An 18,993-nucleotide genomic window follows, 5' to 3' on the forward strand; every position below is an offset into this window, starting at 1 on the left:
ACTCGATTCAATATCCGAGGGGGGCCCGAATTATCAACCCCCCAATCCCTTAATCCGCGCAACCAGCACGAAGGCACCTATCCGCTCCAGCCCTACAGAAATGCCACCTCGCAAATCCACCTCCTCGGTGACGCCCGCTGATCCTGATGACTCCCTGCTCCAACAGTCGCCTCTAGCACCGCAGACTGACAAGCCCATCTTTGCGACGGAGCAGCAGTTGAAGGCTCGGGCTGAGGCAGGCGCGAGTGTTGAGGTAAGACAAAGACAGAGACATGACCATGCGTTGCATATTGCAGGATGATACCATACCAACGGATTCCTTCTCATACGGCATGTGAAACAAGAAAACTAGGCCAAGCTAACGCTCTCCCCGGTCATCTGTAGGACTATCTCCTGCCACGCTCACTGACGATTCGTCTCGCCAAGTCGGTTCTCCCGCCGAATACGACAATCCAGAAGGATGCTGTTTTGGCTATGCAGAAGGCTGCTACGGTGTTTGTTTCCTATCTGTCTTCACAGTATGTTTTACCCTTCCCCCGCTGCCTTCAGCCTTTGCATTCGAGTCCTCCAGTCCAAGATAAAGGATGATAAATTTCGATTTGTTCCACTCTGTCCCTTGACATGATACATCGTTTATCGAACTAACCTCGATGAAACCTTAGCGCCAACGATGCAACCCTCAAACGTACGATTGCCCCATCAGACGTCTTCAACGCCCTCTCCGAGCTAGAACTCGACTCTTTCCGCGGCCGTCTCGAGCAAGAACTGGAGGCGTATACTGAAATCAAAGCTGGGAAGCGCAAGCCGAAGAAGGCTGATGAGAATGGCTCGACGCAGGATGCGTTAGACGAGGGTGCGACTCAGGGTAATGGCGATGTTGAGATGCTTGATAATCCCGCGAAAAGGGTAAAGCGGGATGGAGAGGGGGAGGTGGCTGTTGGTCCGTCTGCTGGGGACGATGGAGACGAGACTCAAGAGGAAGAAGTCGAGGAGGAAGAGGAAGAAGACGATGAGAGTGAGGATGACGAAGAGGAGGAGGAGCATGCCCCGCGTGAGGATAACCTTGAACATGTGGAGGATCTGGACCGTGAGCCTGGTGCGAAAAGGGGACTTTATGATCCTGACGCTGAGGAGACGGACGAAGATGAGGATGGGCCTGGTAGTCAGTTGCGGGATGATCTTGGATTGGGCTAATTATCTAGGCCATGCCAAGGTGGTTTATAGGTAGATGAGCCAAAGAGGACTCATGCTAGATGGCACCAGGGGAGGTTGCCTGGCAAAAGAAAAAGATGTTTCTGCTGTACTATACACATAATGACGAATGGATTTTATGCTGCGCTCTGTTAATATATACTTGGGTATAGCGAACATGATATGTAGGTAGACGTAGATGAAGGCCAATATTATATCAATCCTCTGCAAAAGTACAGTTGAGCAGCTAGGAGGTTCAATAAATGATATATATCAAGTCCCCAATGCTCTACAACAAAAATTATAGGAAGAAAGAGAGACAAAATCATCTCAGAGAACAAGGAAATAAGTATTAAACGGTACAGCACCTAACAACTTTGAATTGTATGAGGTGCAACTAAAGTCTGGAATATCTGATTTAGATAATCCAAAGATGAACACCCATGCAGATTGACATGAGTGCACATGTGAAAATAAAAATAGAATAAGAATTGGAAGTAAGGAAACAAACCCCATCACACTGGAATAAGCCAGCTTCTTTCCCGAAAAAACGCCTGAGCCAACCCATGCGAGAAATCGTGGTCTATCAATGGTATCTTTCGAAAAGAGGACAGCAACAATCATCAACCCAAAGCAAACGCAGGTGATGCAAGTAAGAATACAGTCCACGAAAAGGAAGTATGTAGACATAGGTGAAGAAATAGAAAGCACAGAAGGGGACAGGGAGAGCAGTGAAGGTAGCACTGGAAAATGCAATGAAAAAAGAACACCAAGGACGCCATTTGGGAACGATGCATCATGTCATGAACTTGCAGTCAACATGGAACAGAATATCAATACCATGACCGGAACATAAAAGAGTCAGGAGGAAGCCACTGGCCGAGGAAGAGACTCTGCGTTGGGCATGCCGTTCGCTTTCTCGGATTGCTCTGTTTTTGGTAGAGGACCATTGTTTCTCGAGGCGCCCGCTGGGACCGGTTGCATAGCTTTGCCGTCGGCCTTTGTACCGAACTGGCCAGCGGATTGAGAGGTTTTCGTAACGCGGCTGAACGAGGTGATTTTCTTGACCGGGGCGGCAGGCGCGGCCCGTTTTTTCGAGGCAGTGGTTGTTGCAGCCTTCTTGGGACGAGGATTGGGGGCGGGCTTGGTGATGAACTTGGAGGTAGGCTTGCGAGCAATAGGCTTTTCTTTCTTGATAATGTCTTGGATGGACCGGCCATTGCTTGCCGGGTTCTCGAGCTTGATTTTCGTAGCCTTGGTAGCCGGCTTCTTCGTCGGCTTCTCATCATGGCTGGAAGAAGGTGTGGCGAGACCGGTATCTGTACGAGGTCTCTTTTTGGGCGTGACGACGACAGAAACGTCGTTGGAATTGAACCCATGAGAAATGGGCTCGGGCGACGACTCGTACACGCATGGAGTAATGTCCTCCGACTCCCATGATTTCAGATTCACCTGGCGTGCAACTTCATCGCATGACCCCTTGATGATCAAGTCAAAGCAGTTGTCAAATTCTTTGCCGCTTGGTGGTTCATTGTTGATGAACATTGTGACACCATCCTTGCGACTACGGATCATTGTGCACAAGCTCTTGACGAGTCGCCGGACCCCGGGGATCTTCAAGCTGGTCCCGGCGACAATCAGGACGCGAGGGCGGGACTTGATATCGGCGTTCATCACGGAGGTGATTGCCTCTTCGTCGGGGTTGTGTTCATTGTAGAGGACGATGCGCGGGCGCATGCGGCCGATTCCGTGACTCCGTTGACCGCTGGCTTGGCGAACTTCGTCGTGCTCAACACAATCGTCGCAAGCGGGCGGGTCAGCTTTGGTGAAGATGTCGGGGTTGAAGTCGGCGAGGTAGCGGCACTTCTGGCATACCATCTTCTCAATACTGCCGTGCAGTTGAATAGTAATCGGCCAATTACCCTTGACATTAAGTGGGACCTCAGTTGCCAATGGGCCCATAGAGGTCTCAATGCCGTCAATGTTTTGGGTGTAGAGTCGCTTCAGGCGAGACTCGATACCTAATCGGGCGAGCATTTGGTGGAAGGCGGTGGGTTTGATATTGGCAACTTCTTCCGACAGCGACCGGACCATTTCGTGGAAGGGGGCGGTCAATGCGTCATCCTGATAGACAGCAGCATCGAAAAGAAGCTTGCCGGAAGCTTTCAAGTTGTGTTTCTTCTGCAATGATTTGAAGAGACCATCTGTGGAACGGAAGTCCGGAACTATGTGTAGAGTTAAGAGTTGTGTTCGAATACGGCAGAATCCAAAAGCAGAAACTTACTACCCGCAGCCGTGGAAATGCCAGCGCCGGCGATGACGACAATGTCTTTTTGATGACGCAGAGTTTGAACGAGCAAATAGTGTTGATCATTTTGTTCATAGAGAGATTTGGACAGATCGAGATATTGAGTAGTCCGTTCCTTTGGTAGGGGGTTGCGTCTCCTCTTTGCGGGACGGGCTTGGCGTGCAGAGCCCTCAGCAGACTCAGCTCCCTCTTGGGATGAAGGTGTTGGGTATCGCTCTGCAGGCTCTGGTGATGACTGCGCTTCTAATGTTGGTGATGGAGGTACGGAGCTCAACTCCGAATCGGACGAAAAATCTAAATTGTAATCGCCCATGGCTGTGTGGGAGTTGCGAATGGGCTGAAAGGTGTAACAGCGTAGGAGAATGTTCACCCCCAGGGGGAATCGGGGCGAAAAGAACCGGGTGGTATCTCCTAATTGCTCACAGACCGTAGAAAATCTCGAAAAGAGAAATCATATGTGCCTTGGGGAGTGAAGATCAATAAAGATCAATGACGTGTATGACCTTGAGATAGATGGAAGAAAGGGTAGACAAGAGAGTGGGAGTAGTTGTAGGTAGAAAGTTGTAGCGCTGGAGAAAGTTGACGATGAGGTCAGCGTTGGGGGGGAAGGGGCCTTAATGAAACTCGTGCACTTCAGGGTTCTATGGGCCGGAGAAAAAAAAAAGAATTCAAAAAAGGGCCCGCAGGAAAAAACACCCTTTGTTTTGGGTGAAGGTATGGGATTTTCGTTAGGAATGTTGAAGAAGTAAATTGACTTGACCGAACCGAATGATCAGAAAAAAGGTGGGACTCGATGTTGTTTTGATGCGAACGGTTGTGGGTTTAAGACTGCTACGCATATACTTCGGAATAAAGAGGGAAATTGGTCCAGTAATAGCTTCTTTGATACTCTTGAAACTCCCCATTGATGGTACTTTGTAAGGGGGTTTGATAATAGTCCATTGCCCTTTCATACCCTAATAGGGACATCTGAATACTTCCTATTGTATTCTTCGTCTTATTCTTATATTTTTGCCTATTTTGCTTCCTATTTTGCCTTCGGGCTTTTCCCGGTGCTATTGTGCTATTGTGCTATTTTGCTATTTTCCATGTTTTGGCAGTTCAAGGGCTCCGTGCTGATTCGCTCTGTTTAGATGGTGGGTCACCTGATATCCCTCTTATTGGTCAGTTGTCGTTGGCAGGGCTACCCGTCACCTGATCTATCCATGGATGTCACGAGTCCTGACTAAGCAACATCATTGGGAAATCCACTGGTCCCTGGAGGTCCAGGCGCTGACGGCATAGGAAACATCTGGATTTGGTCTATGGTCCCCCTCATATTGAAGTTGGGAATTCCTGCATTGACTGTGACATCGCTGGTGCTGTTTGTGACATCTCCTCAAACATTAGCCGCCGCTCTCGGGGATCCCCCTACTCCCCCCTTCTTGACCAAATAATAATAAAGCCATCTGATATTCAATGGTCCCGGGGAACTCTATGAAGCGATGCTGCTGTAGTGATTCCCTGATTATCAAAGATACTTGACAAGTCATCCGACAAATATTATGCCCTTGATCATGGAGGACGGTATCAATGTGGATGATCTCTTTGGAGAACCCAACTCCTTGGAGCTAGGCTTGCCCGCCGCCTCCCCAATCAAAGGTCTAGCACAATGCCTAGATGAAATGCGTCTATTAGGGTGCTGCCAGTAAGCTTGAAAGAATGCCCCATATCCACATTCCAAGACTAATAACCTTTTAGGAAAATCGCCTGGTCTCGGATGGGATGTATTGCATCCATTTCCCCAGACGGACTCCGGGTTATTGTCCGCCACCTCCAGTGCCGTCCATCAGATGGAAAATGGGTGCTCGGGGAAGAGTCATCTTTGGCTCCAGTATTGGAGGCCCATAATGGCAATCAACTGGCCCATCTATCATGGAATGAGACCGGTTCGGAACTTGCCGTTGTCGACTGTTCTGGTCGCATATCAATATATTCCATTTCCATTGCACTGAACAGCATCACAGGCTTGCGCCAGGCCTCATTTGACTCCGGCGATGATGGTAGCCAGGTCGTTGGAATGATGTGGCTGAACTCCCAGCGTTATGTACGTTGTCCCTACCCATTATCCATCAAGATATATCAAGATAGAAGTAAAAGGACTCTAACATGGGAATATAGGTGCACGCATTTCACCAAGCAGCCAAGGTGAATGGTCGATGGGCATACTCGCCATTCCGTAGACGCCCCGTCGGGCCATTTCACCCAGCCAACAAAGGCGCATTGATATGTGTGACCAGAGCTGGCCAGATCAAGCTGATATATCAGAATCCTGACAGCAAATGGGCCGAGCTGCCAGCCGAACTGAAGAACACAGGGTACTCCGACCGACTATTAACCCATGCATCTATGACCGCAACACAAGGTATTGCCGTTCAGTCAAAGCTCCATTTCCCGCCGTCACTGACGTATTAAAATAGCTGGGATCCTTCTCTCCACCTATTCTGCATGCCAGAAAATGTGTCTTTATAGAGTACACATCAGCTGGAACCCGTCACAATGGGAGCCGGCACAGGGAAAACCGCCTGGCCAATTCCCTATCCCCACCTTCCGTTTAATCCACTGTAAGGTCGACATGCCCAGCAATATATTGAACATCAATCGCGGGCCCGACCACTCCGATCAGTCTCTGCCATTTTTGAACTCAGTATACTCGTTGACACGACTAGAGATCATGCCGGGACAGTTTGATAGCCCCGCGGGGTCCACTGCCAACCCTTGGATCCTGGCTGTCTTATCGAAGCCCCTCCATGCCATACATGACTACCCAGATCAGCAAGGTCCTCCGAGTGTGATTGTCAGGTGGCATTTGGAATCTGCTCCGCAGATCCTCCATCCCAAATTCGACGAAGTGACGTCAAAAAAGAGCAATGCTCAAGCGAAGGTGCGAATTCCTCGGAGTTGGACTTTCGCGTGAAATTGAAACTGACCTATTCTCAGCCCCAAATGGAACTTCGCAGGCTGGAGGACGTGTATTGTGATAAGTATATTGTCTCGGTGGATTTAGTAGAGCATGGGACGGTTTTGGCTGTCAGTCATGACGACAGCTCAATAACATGCTACGACACACGGACAATGACCGTTTTGAACGGCCTTGACGATTCAACCACAGTGACATGTCTGGCTCAGGCTGGGTTCCAGTACCCACTCGAATCATCAGGTATACCTGGGACCGATTGATCTTGCTTTCAGAGGCACGTCTAGGACTAACATGGACCAGGTCTTCACATTGCTTTCTCTCCCAACGCTTGCGTTGCCGTTACGCTGGATTTTGACGGACATATGCAATTGAGGGTGATGGAGCATTCGTTCGGATCCACAGAGGGTCTCTATGACGAGAGTATGTGTTTTGTTATCAAGTCACCTGCATGGAATAACAATACTGACCGAGACATTTAGACAATTTCTCCGCAGCCATCGCGGCCTTGACATTGGCATTTAGTCGAGGCTGTGGAGTTGATTTCAACACAGATGACATACTCGTGGTTGCCCTCGGGCAGCTCTCGCCTGGTGAGTACTCTGAAGACCTTCGCAATAATATTATCAAGATGCTGATGACCGCCAAAGAGGCTCAAACCACATTCATCAGCGAGGTGTATCGTGCACTACCGGTTAATTGCAATTTCACAGCCGAACAGGACAAACTCATGAGCCATCCTTACATACCTCGCTGTCTCAGTTTACAGGCCGGACTGGGCTTCAAAGGGAGACTCAAGCGCCGCAACCTCTCATCGGCCGTGCCGTGGGCAAGCCTTCAACTCAGACATTCCTCGGTTCTATTTGCATATTTCTTCCAGTATAATAAAGGGGGACAGACTGAATCGCATGATCCAGGTGAGTTCAAAGAAAGCCAACTGAACTATCGTGGTCCGTTGCTAATTGAAACAAAAGATGTTCTCCGCATGGTATTGGGCAACACCAAATGGACATTAGACTTCTCTCACTTTCTTCTAAACGAAATCTTCGACATGGCCGATGAATTCGAAGACGTCTACCATGATCCAGAAGCATTCACACAGAAATGTAAGGAACCTCCCCTTAACAAACTCCAGCTTCAAGGTTCCCCCCTGTCTCACCATCTTCACAGTGAAAAACTCCTCCTCCCTTCCCCTTCTAATCCTCCTCTCAAGCATGTCGCGCGCCTTCCTCCGCTTCATCTGCCGAGGCCTCCGCGGCGTGAATGCCGGCTTCGCAAACGCAAACCCCGCCTCCCTCGTAGGTGACTCTCGAATCTACTACACAGAGATCTGCCAAACACTAGAATCATCACCGGTACGGATCGACGTCTACGAGAAGTTCTTGGCAGGTGTCGACTCAGCAGTGAAACATGCCTACCAAGGCGCTGGCTTCGGCGACGCCGAAAGACCAGGCCCGGAAAAGGAACTGCTGGTTAATGCGCGCATCCCACCAGTCCTCACCACAGCCGTGGCCACCCTCCTCCGGCAGACAGTTCCCGCGCTCAAATCCGAAATCAATCGCAGGGCGATCTACCTTGGGGACTATAGCTGGCTTGGTTTTGGGAATGATCGACGCACGGCGTTGTACCGTAAACAGCGTGAAGTCGATATTCTTAAGAAGTGTCCGCTGCGTCCGCCGTTGCCGTTGGGGAATAATGGTCGCGTGGCGCCGCTGAAGAAGCGCAGGTGTGCGCGATGCTGTGAGGTCTCTGGTGATACGAATCTGCCCCGGTCGCTTCTGTCATTCAAGATGATTGCTAAGCTGGGGCTGTTGCGGTCTTGTCTTTGCGGGGGGATGTGGGTTCTTGAGACGGATACTGGGGATCTTAACGCTAGGGCCGCGAGTACGAATGGCAGTAGCAACAGGGTTAGTCAGGCTTAGGATATCAGCCAATGCTGAAATTGGATACCATGGCTTGCAATCTGGTTTTGACTCAAGGTGGTGTGGGGTTGGTCGATGTAGGACGTGAGGGTACGTTGGTTCTTTTTAAATCTTAGGCGTACTTGTGGGGGGGGGTATTAGGATGTCTTGCATCTAGATTTAGATTTGTTTGGTAATCGTAGCAAGATATTCTTAGTCGGTCATTATTTTTTGCTGTGTACTTGAGTCATGTAGACTATGTAAAAATGCAGACCACTCAAGATACGTATATTGTAGAAATATATATCGAGTCCTGGCAGACTATACATATCCATGTGATATCTTCGCTATCTTCGCTGGTCGTACATGAAAGCAAGAGCAGGGAAGCTTGGAGAATGTCTAAAATCATGTCATGTCAAGAGTCGATTTGCATCCTATTTAGATACATAATCAAATTCCATTTTTTTGGATGTAAAAAAAAGAGAAAACCGACCCCTACACAAGCATTCGGATCCACAGTCACGTCCTGCTCATGTCCAAGGCCAGCAACGTCTTCCCACAAAACTCCATATCCGAACAGGTTCTGCGTTTAAGCCTGCAGCAAATAAACTGTTAGTATTATGTTCGGCTGATTCGTCTCGTTTGATGGGCGAGGTTTTGGTGGAGAGGGCAAAGATGAACATCCATGAACCCTTATTCCACTTTTTCCTGCTCAGGATTGTCGGAGAATGTCATACCTTAACGGCGTACTTCCGCTGGGGGAAGTGGATGGCACGCTTGCGGAGCTTGTCGGTGGTCTGGGTACGCTCGTGCTTGGTGAGACGGCGGCGGATCTCACGGGTGAGCTTGGGGCGGAGGTCGAGCGGGAGGTACTTCTTGTTCTTGTAGAACAGACGCAGCTGAGCGCGCTGGTTGGCGTTGATGACAGTGAGAACACGAGCGATCGACTTGCGAACCTCGCCGCTAAAAAAAAATTCCAGTCAGCATCAAATCTCGAAAATTGATGACCCCCAGTATCGTGCGCTTTGTGCCAGATCGTATAATCCCTCTCTTCCTCATCGATCGTTTGGTTGAATGCTGGCGTAGTCCTCCTCTTGTATATTGTGTTTCCCGGGTTCGATCGTTCCCATCCCGCAAATCTTCAAATTCCATCCGCACAAAAAATCAAATATCGGGGGTGTCGGATACGCACATTCTCTGAGTCTTGGAGGAAGCGCCGGAAGCGATCTTCTGAACGCGGAGCTGGTTAAGCTCCAACTTCAACTCCTCGAGCTGTGTGGCGAGCTCATCCTTGTTCTTGCCCCAGAGCTGACCAGCCTTGACCTTGGACGACTGCAAAAAAAGAGCGATTCATCAGCATTTTGATACCAGTGCCTTTACACAGCGTGACATACCATGGTGGCGTTGAATTGTGTGGGTTGTCGACGTTGAGAATTGAAGATGTCCGAGGGTCAATTTGCGACTGGTTGTGGGACTAGGGCTAAGCGAATTTGTGACTTTAGCGGGTGCACGTGATTACGGTGGCACTAATGCCTAAATTTAGTGCCTGAAGTTTCTGGCTTGTTGGTGCCTGGGCCCTGGGGCATAAACTTACTGTATTCGGTTAGCACATTTTACCCCGTCATGGGCTGGCACTTACGTAGACAAGCAGGTAGCACCTCGGCCCTTGCACTAGTTGACTTGTTGGTTTGAGAAGAACTTCTAAACAGACCAGACTTCTCTAGTGACTCAATACCAACTTTCCATATACTTCCTGCTTGCTATGGCATCCTCAACTAGTTCCGGCTGGACACAACTCCGGCAACAAGCACGGTCGCTTGAAACTCAGGTACCAACCATAATCTCACCAGGAGTTCTATACCAATGTTAACTGACGTACCGGTAGACCGAGAACCTTTTCCACACTTATTCACAATTTGCCTCCATTACCAAGCCTCCACAATCACCCTCTGAGGAAGAGCTGCGGCTTGAATCGCAGTTGAAAGACCTTCTCGAAAGAGTACGTCCATCCACCAATATTCAACAGAAAAACAAGGCACCGACAGCTAATTAATTTCCGTACAGCGCGAGTCTGTCATCGCCCAACTATCCCGTCTCCTCGACTCCGAAGCTACCCTCACCTCCTCCGCCCTAAAACAGAACAATGTCTCCCGCCACCGCGAAGTACTACAAGACCACCGCCGTGAGCTCCAACGTCTGACCGCAGCCATATCTGAATCACGCGACCGCGCAAACCTACTTTCCAATGTCCGTTCAGATATCAGCTCATATCGCGCATCCAACCCCGCCGCCGCCGAGGCTGAGTACATGCTCGAAGAGCGAGGCCGAGTTGAGAACAGCCACAGCATGATTGACGGCGTGCTAAGCCAGGCGTATGCCATCAATCAGAACTTTGGTGTGCAGAGTGAGACAATTGCTAACATTAATCGCCGCATTGTCGGTGCTGCTGGCAATGTCCCTGGCATGAATTATCTCATCGGCAAGATTGGGAACAAGAAGAGGCGGGATGCTATTATCCTCGGGTGCTTCATTGGGTTCTGCTTTTTGATGCTGCTGTTTTTCCGATAAACTATGGATGCGAAGCTCTCTCAGGCGGCAGGTCAGTTATACCGCCGCTATGTCTTGTTGTTCTTGTGTCGATTGCTGCTCTCCAGCGAGTGGATTTCTCTTGTCGAAGGCGTTTGGGTTTGGGCATGTTTCGAGTCCCCCTTGATGGGGGATGCGACAGAATCGATGATAATTCTCGCGAAAGGGTCTTGAAGGCGCCTATTTGTCATACTTTCTATTATACAGATTCTCTATTATATGTACAAATTCAACCGAGAACGGAATAAAATCACATCTAAGGCTCCAGTCCAGGTAGTCCTTATCACCTGCGGCCTCAATCAATACTTGCGAGACGGGTCCTGCGCGCGGAGAGCAGTCTTCTTCTCTTCAATAAGCTTCCGCAAACCAGCATTAAGTCCCTCCAACTCAGACTTATCAGCCGGTCCACTCCCCGCCCAGCGAATGCGACACTCGGAATCAACCAGGTAGACATAACCTACCTTGGAATTCATCATGCCAATGGTCTCCTTGAGTGCCTGGTCGAAACCCTTCTGTACAAGGAAGTAGCGCGAATGCTGCTCCTTGGGCAGTTTCTGGCGCATCCGCCACATGAACGTCTTCACCAGAAACGCCTTCAGTCGGTTCTCCTCAAGATTGATATCAATCCTCTGCACTAGTCTTCCGCCGCTGGCCATCGCCTCCGCAAGTCCCGGATTCTGCTCCTGTCCCGTAAACGTCACAACTTGGCTCTCGGCCCACATGCTTGAGAACAAGTTTACGACAGAGATGCTGCCGCGCAGCTGAGTTGTCGTGTTCTGAGGATCTTTCGGGGTTGCAAGCGTTACGCCATACATGTTAGGGAAGTAGAGGGCTCTGTCTGCTTTGAAGAGCCGTGGGTTTGAGACAAAGGTTTTGCCCTCGGCGAAGCGAAGATTGGACCATTCGCGGAAATAAGGCTTGGCGACTTGTTTTGTCCTATGGGTTTCCATTGTTTATTAGCACTATTTTTACCATCTTTGGGCTGTATCCCGGGGTGTGAGAGGAAGAGGAAGAGGCAAGATCGTACAATTCCTTGCGCCGCTTGATGTGTCGGTCATAGTTGGTGAAGTCGTCACGCCGCTGGCGCATCGACCGCGAGTCAATACCTGTATTCTGTCCTTCCAATGGTGCTTGTGGGCTACCAATGGGACGGTCCAGACTCGGAGGGACGAAGTCTGCGTCGCCGGGCTGAGGTCCATCTTTGGGCTGGTTCTGTTTGAATTCGATGGCAGTCGATAGGCGGTGTGCCTCGTTTTTTATGTTTCGTTTCACAGGCGCAGCCTCTTTTGTGTCGACAGATTTCTCGGCTTTGCTGGAATATTGGCGCAGAGAAAAGGGTTTGGTCCGTAGCTGCGAGAGGGTTGCTGGGTTGCGGAATTGGCAGCTTAGACAGCGGCCGGTCTGCAGAAGGGGGAGGTCGGCCAAAACGGTGGGGAGGGTGGATTTCCACATAATGGCTGACAGTCTATCAGTTAACGGGCTGTGTGTACGGCGGTGGGTTGTGAGGTTATTGCTTTCGAACTTGTTCGCGCATTTGATCTTCCATGGGAACCGAAAGTCACATGACATGATATTTCCACTTTGGGAATAATTGTCGATGCTAGTCCTACCCTTTTTGGGAGCAATATACAACAGAATATATGTTGTAGAATGTCGATATATAAATGGAGTATGTAATATCTAGGTCTTATGCAATTCTCAAATCCAGATTAGATATTCCTAACTATAAGGTCGCCCGCGGGGAAATACACCAGCACAAATGCACCTTGAACAGTGAATCATCAAAGGTTATATACATAGCAAAGTCTCTTGCACAAACTATGCTATTTTTACGGCTTTCGTGTACACCCGAAAAGAAAATCTAAAAGAGCATCCAAAAGAGCACCGAAAGGATACCACAACGCCGCATAAGCGGCCGACTGTTCTTGTAACTTTCATTTTGGACTGGATCACATGATCTGGCGCCCATTTCGCGCCGGTTAATCGCGTCTGGCGTCTGGCGCCCACAGTTCATCCAAATTGATCCAAGGGAGTTTCGGACCATTACCCTTTGTTTTCTCTCGAACAAAGATTATACGAGTCATCCATGGATGTCCCACAGTGACTCCAGGCACCTATATAATGAACCATCCCTCACCTAGGCACCTGCCCCTCCGTTGGAAACCGGACTAGCCTGTCTAGGTACCATGAAAGACCCATTTCCGACTAAAAAGAGCTTTTTCGCGACTCTTGACCAGCTGGATGATTCAGATGATCAAGATGAAGAGGATGAGAGCTGGGAAAGTCTCTTAACTTTTGCACACAAAGAACTTGACAAACCCAATCCAAAGCAAGTCGCTCTTTCCTCGGAGCTTATCCCAGTTCCTCGAGCAAATTCGAACCCTATATCTTCGTGTGACCTTCAAAGCAAGAGAAACAGTCCTGTTACTGTGCCGAAACCTGCTCCCACGAACCGTCCTTGCACGACTGGAACTATGCCTAACATCAAGAGCGGAGGGCCTCCTCAAAAGAAAAGGAAGACCAATAATGCTAAGATAATCCCAGATGACCAGCAGATATTTAAGGGATTGATCTTCTGTAAGTTTTCTTAGATTTCTCACAGCCTACTCTCACTGAACTCTCAATTCCAGTCTTCTTCCCAAACAACGATATATCTCCATTCCGACGATTGCGCATTCAACGAGCGCAAGATTATGGTGCACGATGGAGTCGAAATTGGGCCACCGATGTCACTCATGTGATTATGGACAAAGGCTTGCTATCAAGTGATCTCCTCGGCTACCTCAAACTTAAAAATTTGCCGGTCAGTTCATTCGAGATATTCAGAATTCAGCATTAACTGTTGCAGGCAAGTGTTGCTCTTGTCAATGAATCATACCCATCCGAATGTATCCAGTTTCGTTCGGTTCTTGATACCTCGCATCTCCGCTTTCGTGTCAATGGAACCCCAACGACCGCCGAGATGGAGAAGTCTGCAGTCGCAACATCGCCTTCCCCTGATTCTCTTCCATTGAAACCATCGCGGCGGGAGAAGAACCAGTCCCCAGAACGTTATTTGTCTCCAGTTGGCGAACCGACTCCAAATCCCTCGCCAGAGGACTACCCAGAAACCGTGCCTGAAAGTGTGCCCGATGCCGTGTTCTCCAAATCGGCCCCTGAAACTGCAACCGAAGAAGCGCGTAAAGGAGGAAAATGGGAGCGTGATGCACTGGATGATATAATAGATGAGGCTAAAGCCACAAGTCATCTGGTAAAACGCCTTCTTTGTTAATGAAAGCTCACACGACTAATCTTCATAACCAGCCCCTGGACCCAGTTGAATTTCCGATTGACGAATCTGCTGCCGATGCCTCCGATGTCGAAACCTCGAGCTCAGGGGAGGAGTCAAAGCCAAGTTGGAAGACTCCAAAAAATCCCGCTGGAGAGAGCAAAGGCAAAGACAAGTCTGACTGGACCAAAGGTTTCGCCTGTATGCAGAAGTTCGATCTGGACACGAAGCTTGACAACCCGAATAGTAGAACCATCGAGGTACTACAGCAAATGCTGGAATACTATACCCAGACGGCAGACCAGTGGCGGGTTATGGCCTATCGCAAAGCCATCAATGCTTTGCGAAAGCAATCGAACAAGATTGCTACACGAGCACAGGCTCGGGCCATCCCTGGTATTGGAGAGCGGTTGGCTGATAAAATCGAAGAAATTGTCTTGACTAACCGCCTTCGTCGTCTCGAAAACGCGAACCATACCCCAGAAGACTTGATAATCAAAGAATTTCTCGGCGTCTATGGTGCTGGCCTTCCCCAGGCTTCCAAATGGGTCGCACAGGGCTATATATCTCTGAAAGATTTATTGGAAAGGGCTCCATTGACTAAGCAGCAGCGTATTGGGGTGGAACGTCACAGCGACTTCGCACAACGCATCCCCCGCAAGGAGGTCGAAGCCCACGGGGCGATTGTGCGAAAGGCGGTGCAGGCCGTGGACAGGGATATGCAGGTGATCATCGGGGGCTCTTACCGCCGCGGGGCACTCACCTGCGGGGACGTGGACTGCCTAATAACCAAACCTGGTGCCACGCTGGAGCAAATTCGCACCACGATGCTCGGTCTTGTTGTCCCCAGGTTGTTCAATAGTGGCTTTCTTCAGGCCAGCCTTTCCATCTCGTCGCATCAGGATGGATCTAAGTGGCACGGCGCATCAGCTCTACCTGGCACCACTCTGTGGCGTCGGATTGATTTGCTGTTCGTTCCGGATGCGGAGATCGGGGCAGCGTTGATATACTTCACGGGGAATGATATATTCAACCGGAGTATGAGATTGCTGGCGCGCAAGAAAGGCATGTGCTTGAATCAAAAAGGTCTATATGCGGATGTTCTTCGGAACCAGCAGGTGAAACTGAATGGGGGGCGGCTGGTTGAGGGCCGGGATGAGCGTCGGATTTTTGCGGTGCTGGGTGTGCCCTGGCGACCTCCTGAGCACCGGATCTGTTGATGCACATGAAGGATGAGGTGCGATGATAACAATATTTTTAGTGTCGTTAGTACTGGCTATAAACAATATGGCTAAGTGAGGTTTTCGGCCCCGTGGGGGAGCACCGACATATAAGTACGGGAATGACGATATCTCTGGTTTGGTGGTTTTTCTACAAGTAGGGATATTATGTATGCTAATTATCTGTATTGCTGTGTACCAAGTAGATACATATTACCGGCCTCCAAAAAGGGAAAAAAAGAAAAAAAGAAAAGATACAGCTTGCATAACTGCCCATACATAGAGTTTCCATACAGAAGGTGAGAGAGAGAGATTCAGAGAGAGAGGGAGTGGCAGTCACAGTGGCACAAAGTGACTAAGAATTCCTCTCCCTCCAGTACTCACCTTTCCTCTTCTTCAACCCCATCCCATAACAACTCATCCTTTTCCTCGTTTCATATCCAAGTTGATATTGAGGCATTCTTCTTCTTTCATCACCGCCTTTCCCCTACCGCCTTGAAGACATCACCGCCTTTCGTGCGGTGAAGCCTCCATCGCGTGTTCCTCCCCTTGCGATTCCCAGACCGCCCTCTACTGCCCTGGGTTTTGCCCGCACATCGTCGAATCAATCATCTTGAGATTTGTTGTTTTTGTTCCGTTTCGAGTCTCTTCTGAGGCTATTGCTTCTATCCGAGGTTCACAGCCTGGGCCTCCCAGTCCCCAGTGACTGTGTGCGTGATTTTTCTCCCACATCCCACACTCCACGTTTGCTAATCCGAGTCCACAGACATCAGCTTGGTGGGACACACACCCCATTCTGAGCGAGCGACACGTTGATTGTTCTGGTTGACTATTTACTATCACTAGACCTCTAATTGACACGTGGAAACCTCTCAAAAACACGTCTACAGCCACCCCCACAATGGGTCGCAAACCCAACCAACTCATCCTCGAGTTCTTCCACCGAGGTCCCAAACTGGAAGACGCGAGCAATCGCTACCAACATACGTGCAAAGCCTGCGGCGAAGTATTCCCAAAGGGCCGCATTGATAGTCTTACCAACCATCTGGTGAAAAAATGCCAGGCGATCCCCCTACGCGACCGCCAACGCGTGTTGTTGCGACTCCACGAACTCCCCGACTTGACCGACGGTGATTCGAACAAGGATTCCCCTTCTGGAAGCAAAGGCAAGTCTGCCGATGGTGGATTTCCCAACCGACAGAATTTCGATGGCCTCAACGTGTTGGCCGAAGCCTCGCGACAGGTGGGCGCCTCGGATGTGACCAAGCGCGGACCTGGATACACTCAGTCTGTGACGGCTGGAGGCAAGACCGTGATTGTTGACCCTGCGCTTGAAGCGGAGGGATTCCAGGGACACTCGCAAGGGCCTGACTCCAAGATGGAGGGTGCAGCAAATATCGAGGGTATGTTTTCCTTTTGTTCACTGTTGTACACCTTCCACTAACAATTTGCAGGAACTCCCCAATCATCAAACGCTCCTAGTATTCCTGCCCTCCCAAGCCACACTACGGGCGAGCACCCTGCATCCATGTCTCCGCCACTTGGCGATGCGTCCATGTCACCTGAATCTACCTCTAATGCGCGCCAGTCACAACTGTCGATGATTGCAGCCTCCGCCAACGAGATGGTCCCTCAAGGAATGTCCATTGACAGTGATAACCTTAGCTCTGATATGAAGCTGGGCCAATGGAACCAGCAGCTGTCCACACATGAGCAACTTCTTTTCGACAGCTTGCAAGAACATGATCCTTCGTTGACTGCTGCCACCCAGCGTGCGGCGTCTTATCCCCGCCCTATTGCGATGAACCCAAATACCCAGGCAAAAGGGTTTGTGAACGAGTTTGGTAACTCAACAAAGCCTATGAAGCCCAAGGTGCGGGGACGTTTCACTGCAGAGCGACGCCGTGAAGTTCAAGACGTGCGGAAGAAGGGCGCATGCCTTCGTTGCCGAATGCTAAAGAAACCTGTATGTATTCTTGAATATGGGGATGTGTGAAATAAGTGAATCTTACTAACGAATGTTGATAGTGCTCTGGCGATACCCCTTGCACAACTTGCGCTAGCGTGGAGAGTGCTCGTTTATGGAAGCACCCGTGCCTGCGCACCCGCCTTTCTGATGAGTTTGAGCTCTACAATGCCAGTATGTTGTTTGTATCTTGCTCCTTTCGAAGATATACTGACCCGGGCTCTAGACCTCAACTCCACACTTGCCTACCATGACACTAACAGCATTAAAAACCAAATCAAGTTTGAACACTATTCCGGTCGCATTGAAGTTACTCACTTCGAGGAGAGCAACTCTTTCATGACTTTCAGTGGACTGCAGGGTCACCGCACTTCAGTATCTGCACTTGACCCCCAGTTGCAGGCCCTTGGCGATGACCAGTTCTCTGGTCCCTCGCAAGAAGTCTACCTCCTGGACGCAGACTCAGATGACATCCCAGCCAAGTTGGAAATGTACATCAAGAAGAACGCTTCTTACTTTTACGAGCGCGAGACCTCGCCTTTCATGAAGCCCACTTTGCTGCTCGCTGCCGAGCTTAGCCAGGGGAAGAAGGTATGTTATGTGATATTCAATATGAAACGTGTATTAACATAGATGCAGGATATCCTTCTGGAACGCGTGCTGGAGCTCTGGGTCGCGACTCATATTCTCGTCGACACAGAACTCACCTGGAAGACCTACTACAACCCTACTCTGCCCCCGAACTCATTGCACTCTCTTTCTCAGCCATCGGATGAGGGCCGTCTGCCCATCGAGGAGGTGTCTGACCCGGAATCATACGGACTTCTCTGCAGTCAGTTGCGCGCCGCTATGGAGAAGCGTGCCTCGCAGCTGAGCAAGTTTGTTATCAATGATTTGGAACGTCGACTCCTTCAGCGCCAGAAGTGTGGCTGGTTTGATACTTTCATTGTGGCTATTATCCTCCTGAACTGCGTGGAGCGCACCTGCTGGCTGTTCCGTTCATGGGACAACGAGAACTTTTCTCAGCGCGTAAGTAGTTCCTGGATACTCTTTCATGATGCGTCTCATACTAACAATTCATCCAGTGGCCCCTTGACAAGCGTCCTCCCTACTACTTCAACCAGTCTGACCGCTTCTCCGACATCTTGGAGATGCTTTTGCGCATGCGCCACATTCCTCCCAAGGCCACTTTCCGTCCGGACAATGGTATTCTGAAGGCAGTCGACGGTAGCGACGAACACGCCGTCCGCTGGTTTGATATGATTCAACTGACCCGTACGTCACATCGTATTGTATCATGAGTTACATATATCTGAAGTTCCTAGACTAACATTCTGTTCTGCACAGCCTATTTCATCGAAGAGCGCAAGAACGCTGTCTTCGACCCATCCGACTCGCGCTCCCTGGATTGCCACCACAGTGCCAATCTCCTCGAGCCTAACAATGCCACTTAGCTTCTGACAACAAAAACGAACAAAAAGAAAACGAAATCACCACAAAAAGTCAAAAAGCACAAAACCTCGAAAAAAAGGAACCAACAAACAATGTCCTAGTCACCTTTTTTTTCGTCCTTTGCGTTGTCAGTGTAGGGTCGGTC

The 18,993-nt window shown here is 49.8% G+C and overlaps 8 protein-coding genes across 8 annotated transcripts; 5 read left to right on the forward strand and 3 right to left on the reverse strand.

The window, feature by feature from the left end:
* Positions 1–100: 100 nt before the first annotated feature.
* On the forward strand, positions 101–1,194 carry cbfA (uncharacterized protein; the record flags this gene model as incomplete). Its single annotated transcript, XM_056870640.1, has 3 exons — positions 101–253; positions 385–518; positions 663–1,194. 3 exons carry the CDS (start codon positions 101–103, stop codon positions 1,192–1,194), a joined length of 819 nt encoding a protein of 272 aa, XP_056735424.1.
* An 858-nt stretch (positions 1,195–2,052) lies between these two features.
* N7487_002894 (putative SIR2 family histone deacetylase (Hst4)) lies at positions 2,053–3,812 on the reverse strand (the record flags this gene model as incomplete). The annotated part of the gene is made up of 2 exons (XM_056870641.1): positions 2,053–3,416; positions 3,476–3,812. The coding sequence occupies 2 exons, from the start codon at positions 3,810–3,812 to the stop codon at positions 2,053–2,055; spliced, it is 1,701 nt and encodes a 566-aa protein (XP_056735425.1).
* A 1,231-nt stretch (positions 3,813–5,043) lies between these two features.
* On the forward strand, positions 5,044–8,377 carry N7487_002895 (mediator of RNA polymerase II transcription subunit 16; the record flags this gene model as incomplete). Its single annotated transcript, XM_056870642.1, has 9 exons — positions 5,044–5,186; positions 5,240–5,585; positions 5,660–5,903; positions 5,959–6,422; positions 6,479–6,698; positions 6,759–6,878; positions 6,938–7,372; positions 7,430–7,561; positions 7,626–8,377. 9 exons carry the CDS (start codon positions 5,044–5,046, stop codon positions 8,375–8,377), a joined length of 2,856 nt encoding a protein of 951 aa, XP_056735426.1.
* Positions 8,378–8,702: 325 nt separating this feature from the next.
* On the reverse strand, positions 8,703–9,884 carry N7487_002896 (60S ribosomal protein uL29). The gene is made up of 4 exons (XM_056870643.1): positions 9,751–9,884; positions 9,549–9,688; positions 9,094–9,319; positions 8,703–8,951 (listed from the first exon to the last, which is right to left on the reverse strand). Exons 1-4 carry the CDS (start codon positions 9,751–9,753, stop codon positions 8,946–8,948), a joined length of 375 nt encoding a protein of 124 aa, XP_056735427.1. The 5' UTR covers positions 9,754–9,884; the 3' UTR covers positions 8,703–8,945.
* A 234-nt stretch (positions 9,885–10,118) lies between these two features.
* Positions 10,119–10,924, forward strand: N7487_002897 (putative vesicle transport v-SNARE protein Gos1; the record flags this gene model as incomplete). The annotated part of the gene is made up of 3 exons (XM_056870644.1): positions 10,119–10,184; positions 10,242–10,355; positions 10,421–10,924. 3 exons carry the CDS (start codon positions 10,119–10,121, stop codon positions 10,922–10,924), a joined length of 684 nt encoding a protein of 227 aa, XP_056735428.1.
* A 317-nt stretch (positions 10,925–11,241) lies between these two features.
* Positions 11,242–12,394, reverse strand: N7487_002898 (mitochondrial ATPase complex subunit ATP10; the record flags this gene model as incomplete). The annotated part of the gene is made up of 2 exons (XM_056870645.1): positions 11,242–11,878; positions 11,970–12,394. 2 exons carry the CDS (start codon positions 12,392–12,394, stop codon positions 11,242–11,244), a joined length of 1,062 nt encoding a protein of 353 aa, XP_056735429.1.
* A 734-nt stretch (positions 12,395–13,128) lies between these two features.
* On the forward strand, positions 13,129–15,430 carry N7487_002899 (DNA-directed DNA polymerase IV; the record flags this gene model as incomplete). The annotated part of the gene is made up of 4 exons (XM_056870646.1): positions 13,129–13,519; positions 13,573–13,745; positions 13,791–14,192; positions 14,246–15,430. The coding sequence occupies 4 exons, from the start codon at positions 13,129–13,131 to the stop codon at positions 15,428–15,430; spliced, it is 2,151 nt and encodes a 716-aa protein (XP_056735430.1).
* Positions 15,431–16,331: 901 nt separating this feature from the next.
* Positions 16,332–18,850, forward strand: N7487_002900 (uncharacterized protein; the record flags this gene model as incomplete). Its single annotated transcript, XM_056870647.1, has 7 exons — positions 16,332–16,833; positions 16,885–17,396; positions 17,459–17,570; positions 17,623–17,987; positions 18,036–18,425; positions 18,482–18,671; positions 18,744–18,850. The coding sequence occupies 7 exons, from the start codon at positions 16,332–16,334 to the stop codon at positions 18,848–18,850; spliced, it is 2,178 nt and encodes a 725-aa protein (XP_056735431.1).
* Between the last annotated feature and the right edge of the window lie 143 nt (positions 18,851–18,993).

The sequence above is a fragment of the Penicillium crustosum genome, assembly GCF_028827405.1.
Source record: "Penicillium crustosum strain IBT 35664 chromosome Unknown utg000001l_segment0_segment0, whole genome shotgun sequence".
Classification (NCBI taxonomy): domain Eukaryota; kingdom Fungi; phylum Ascomycota; class Eurotiomycetes; order Eurotiales; family Aspergillaceae; genus Penicillium; species Penicillium crustosum.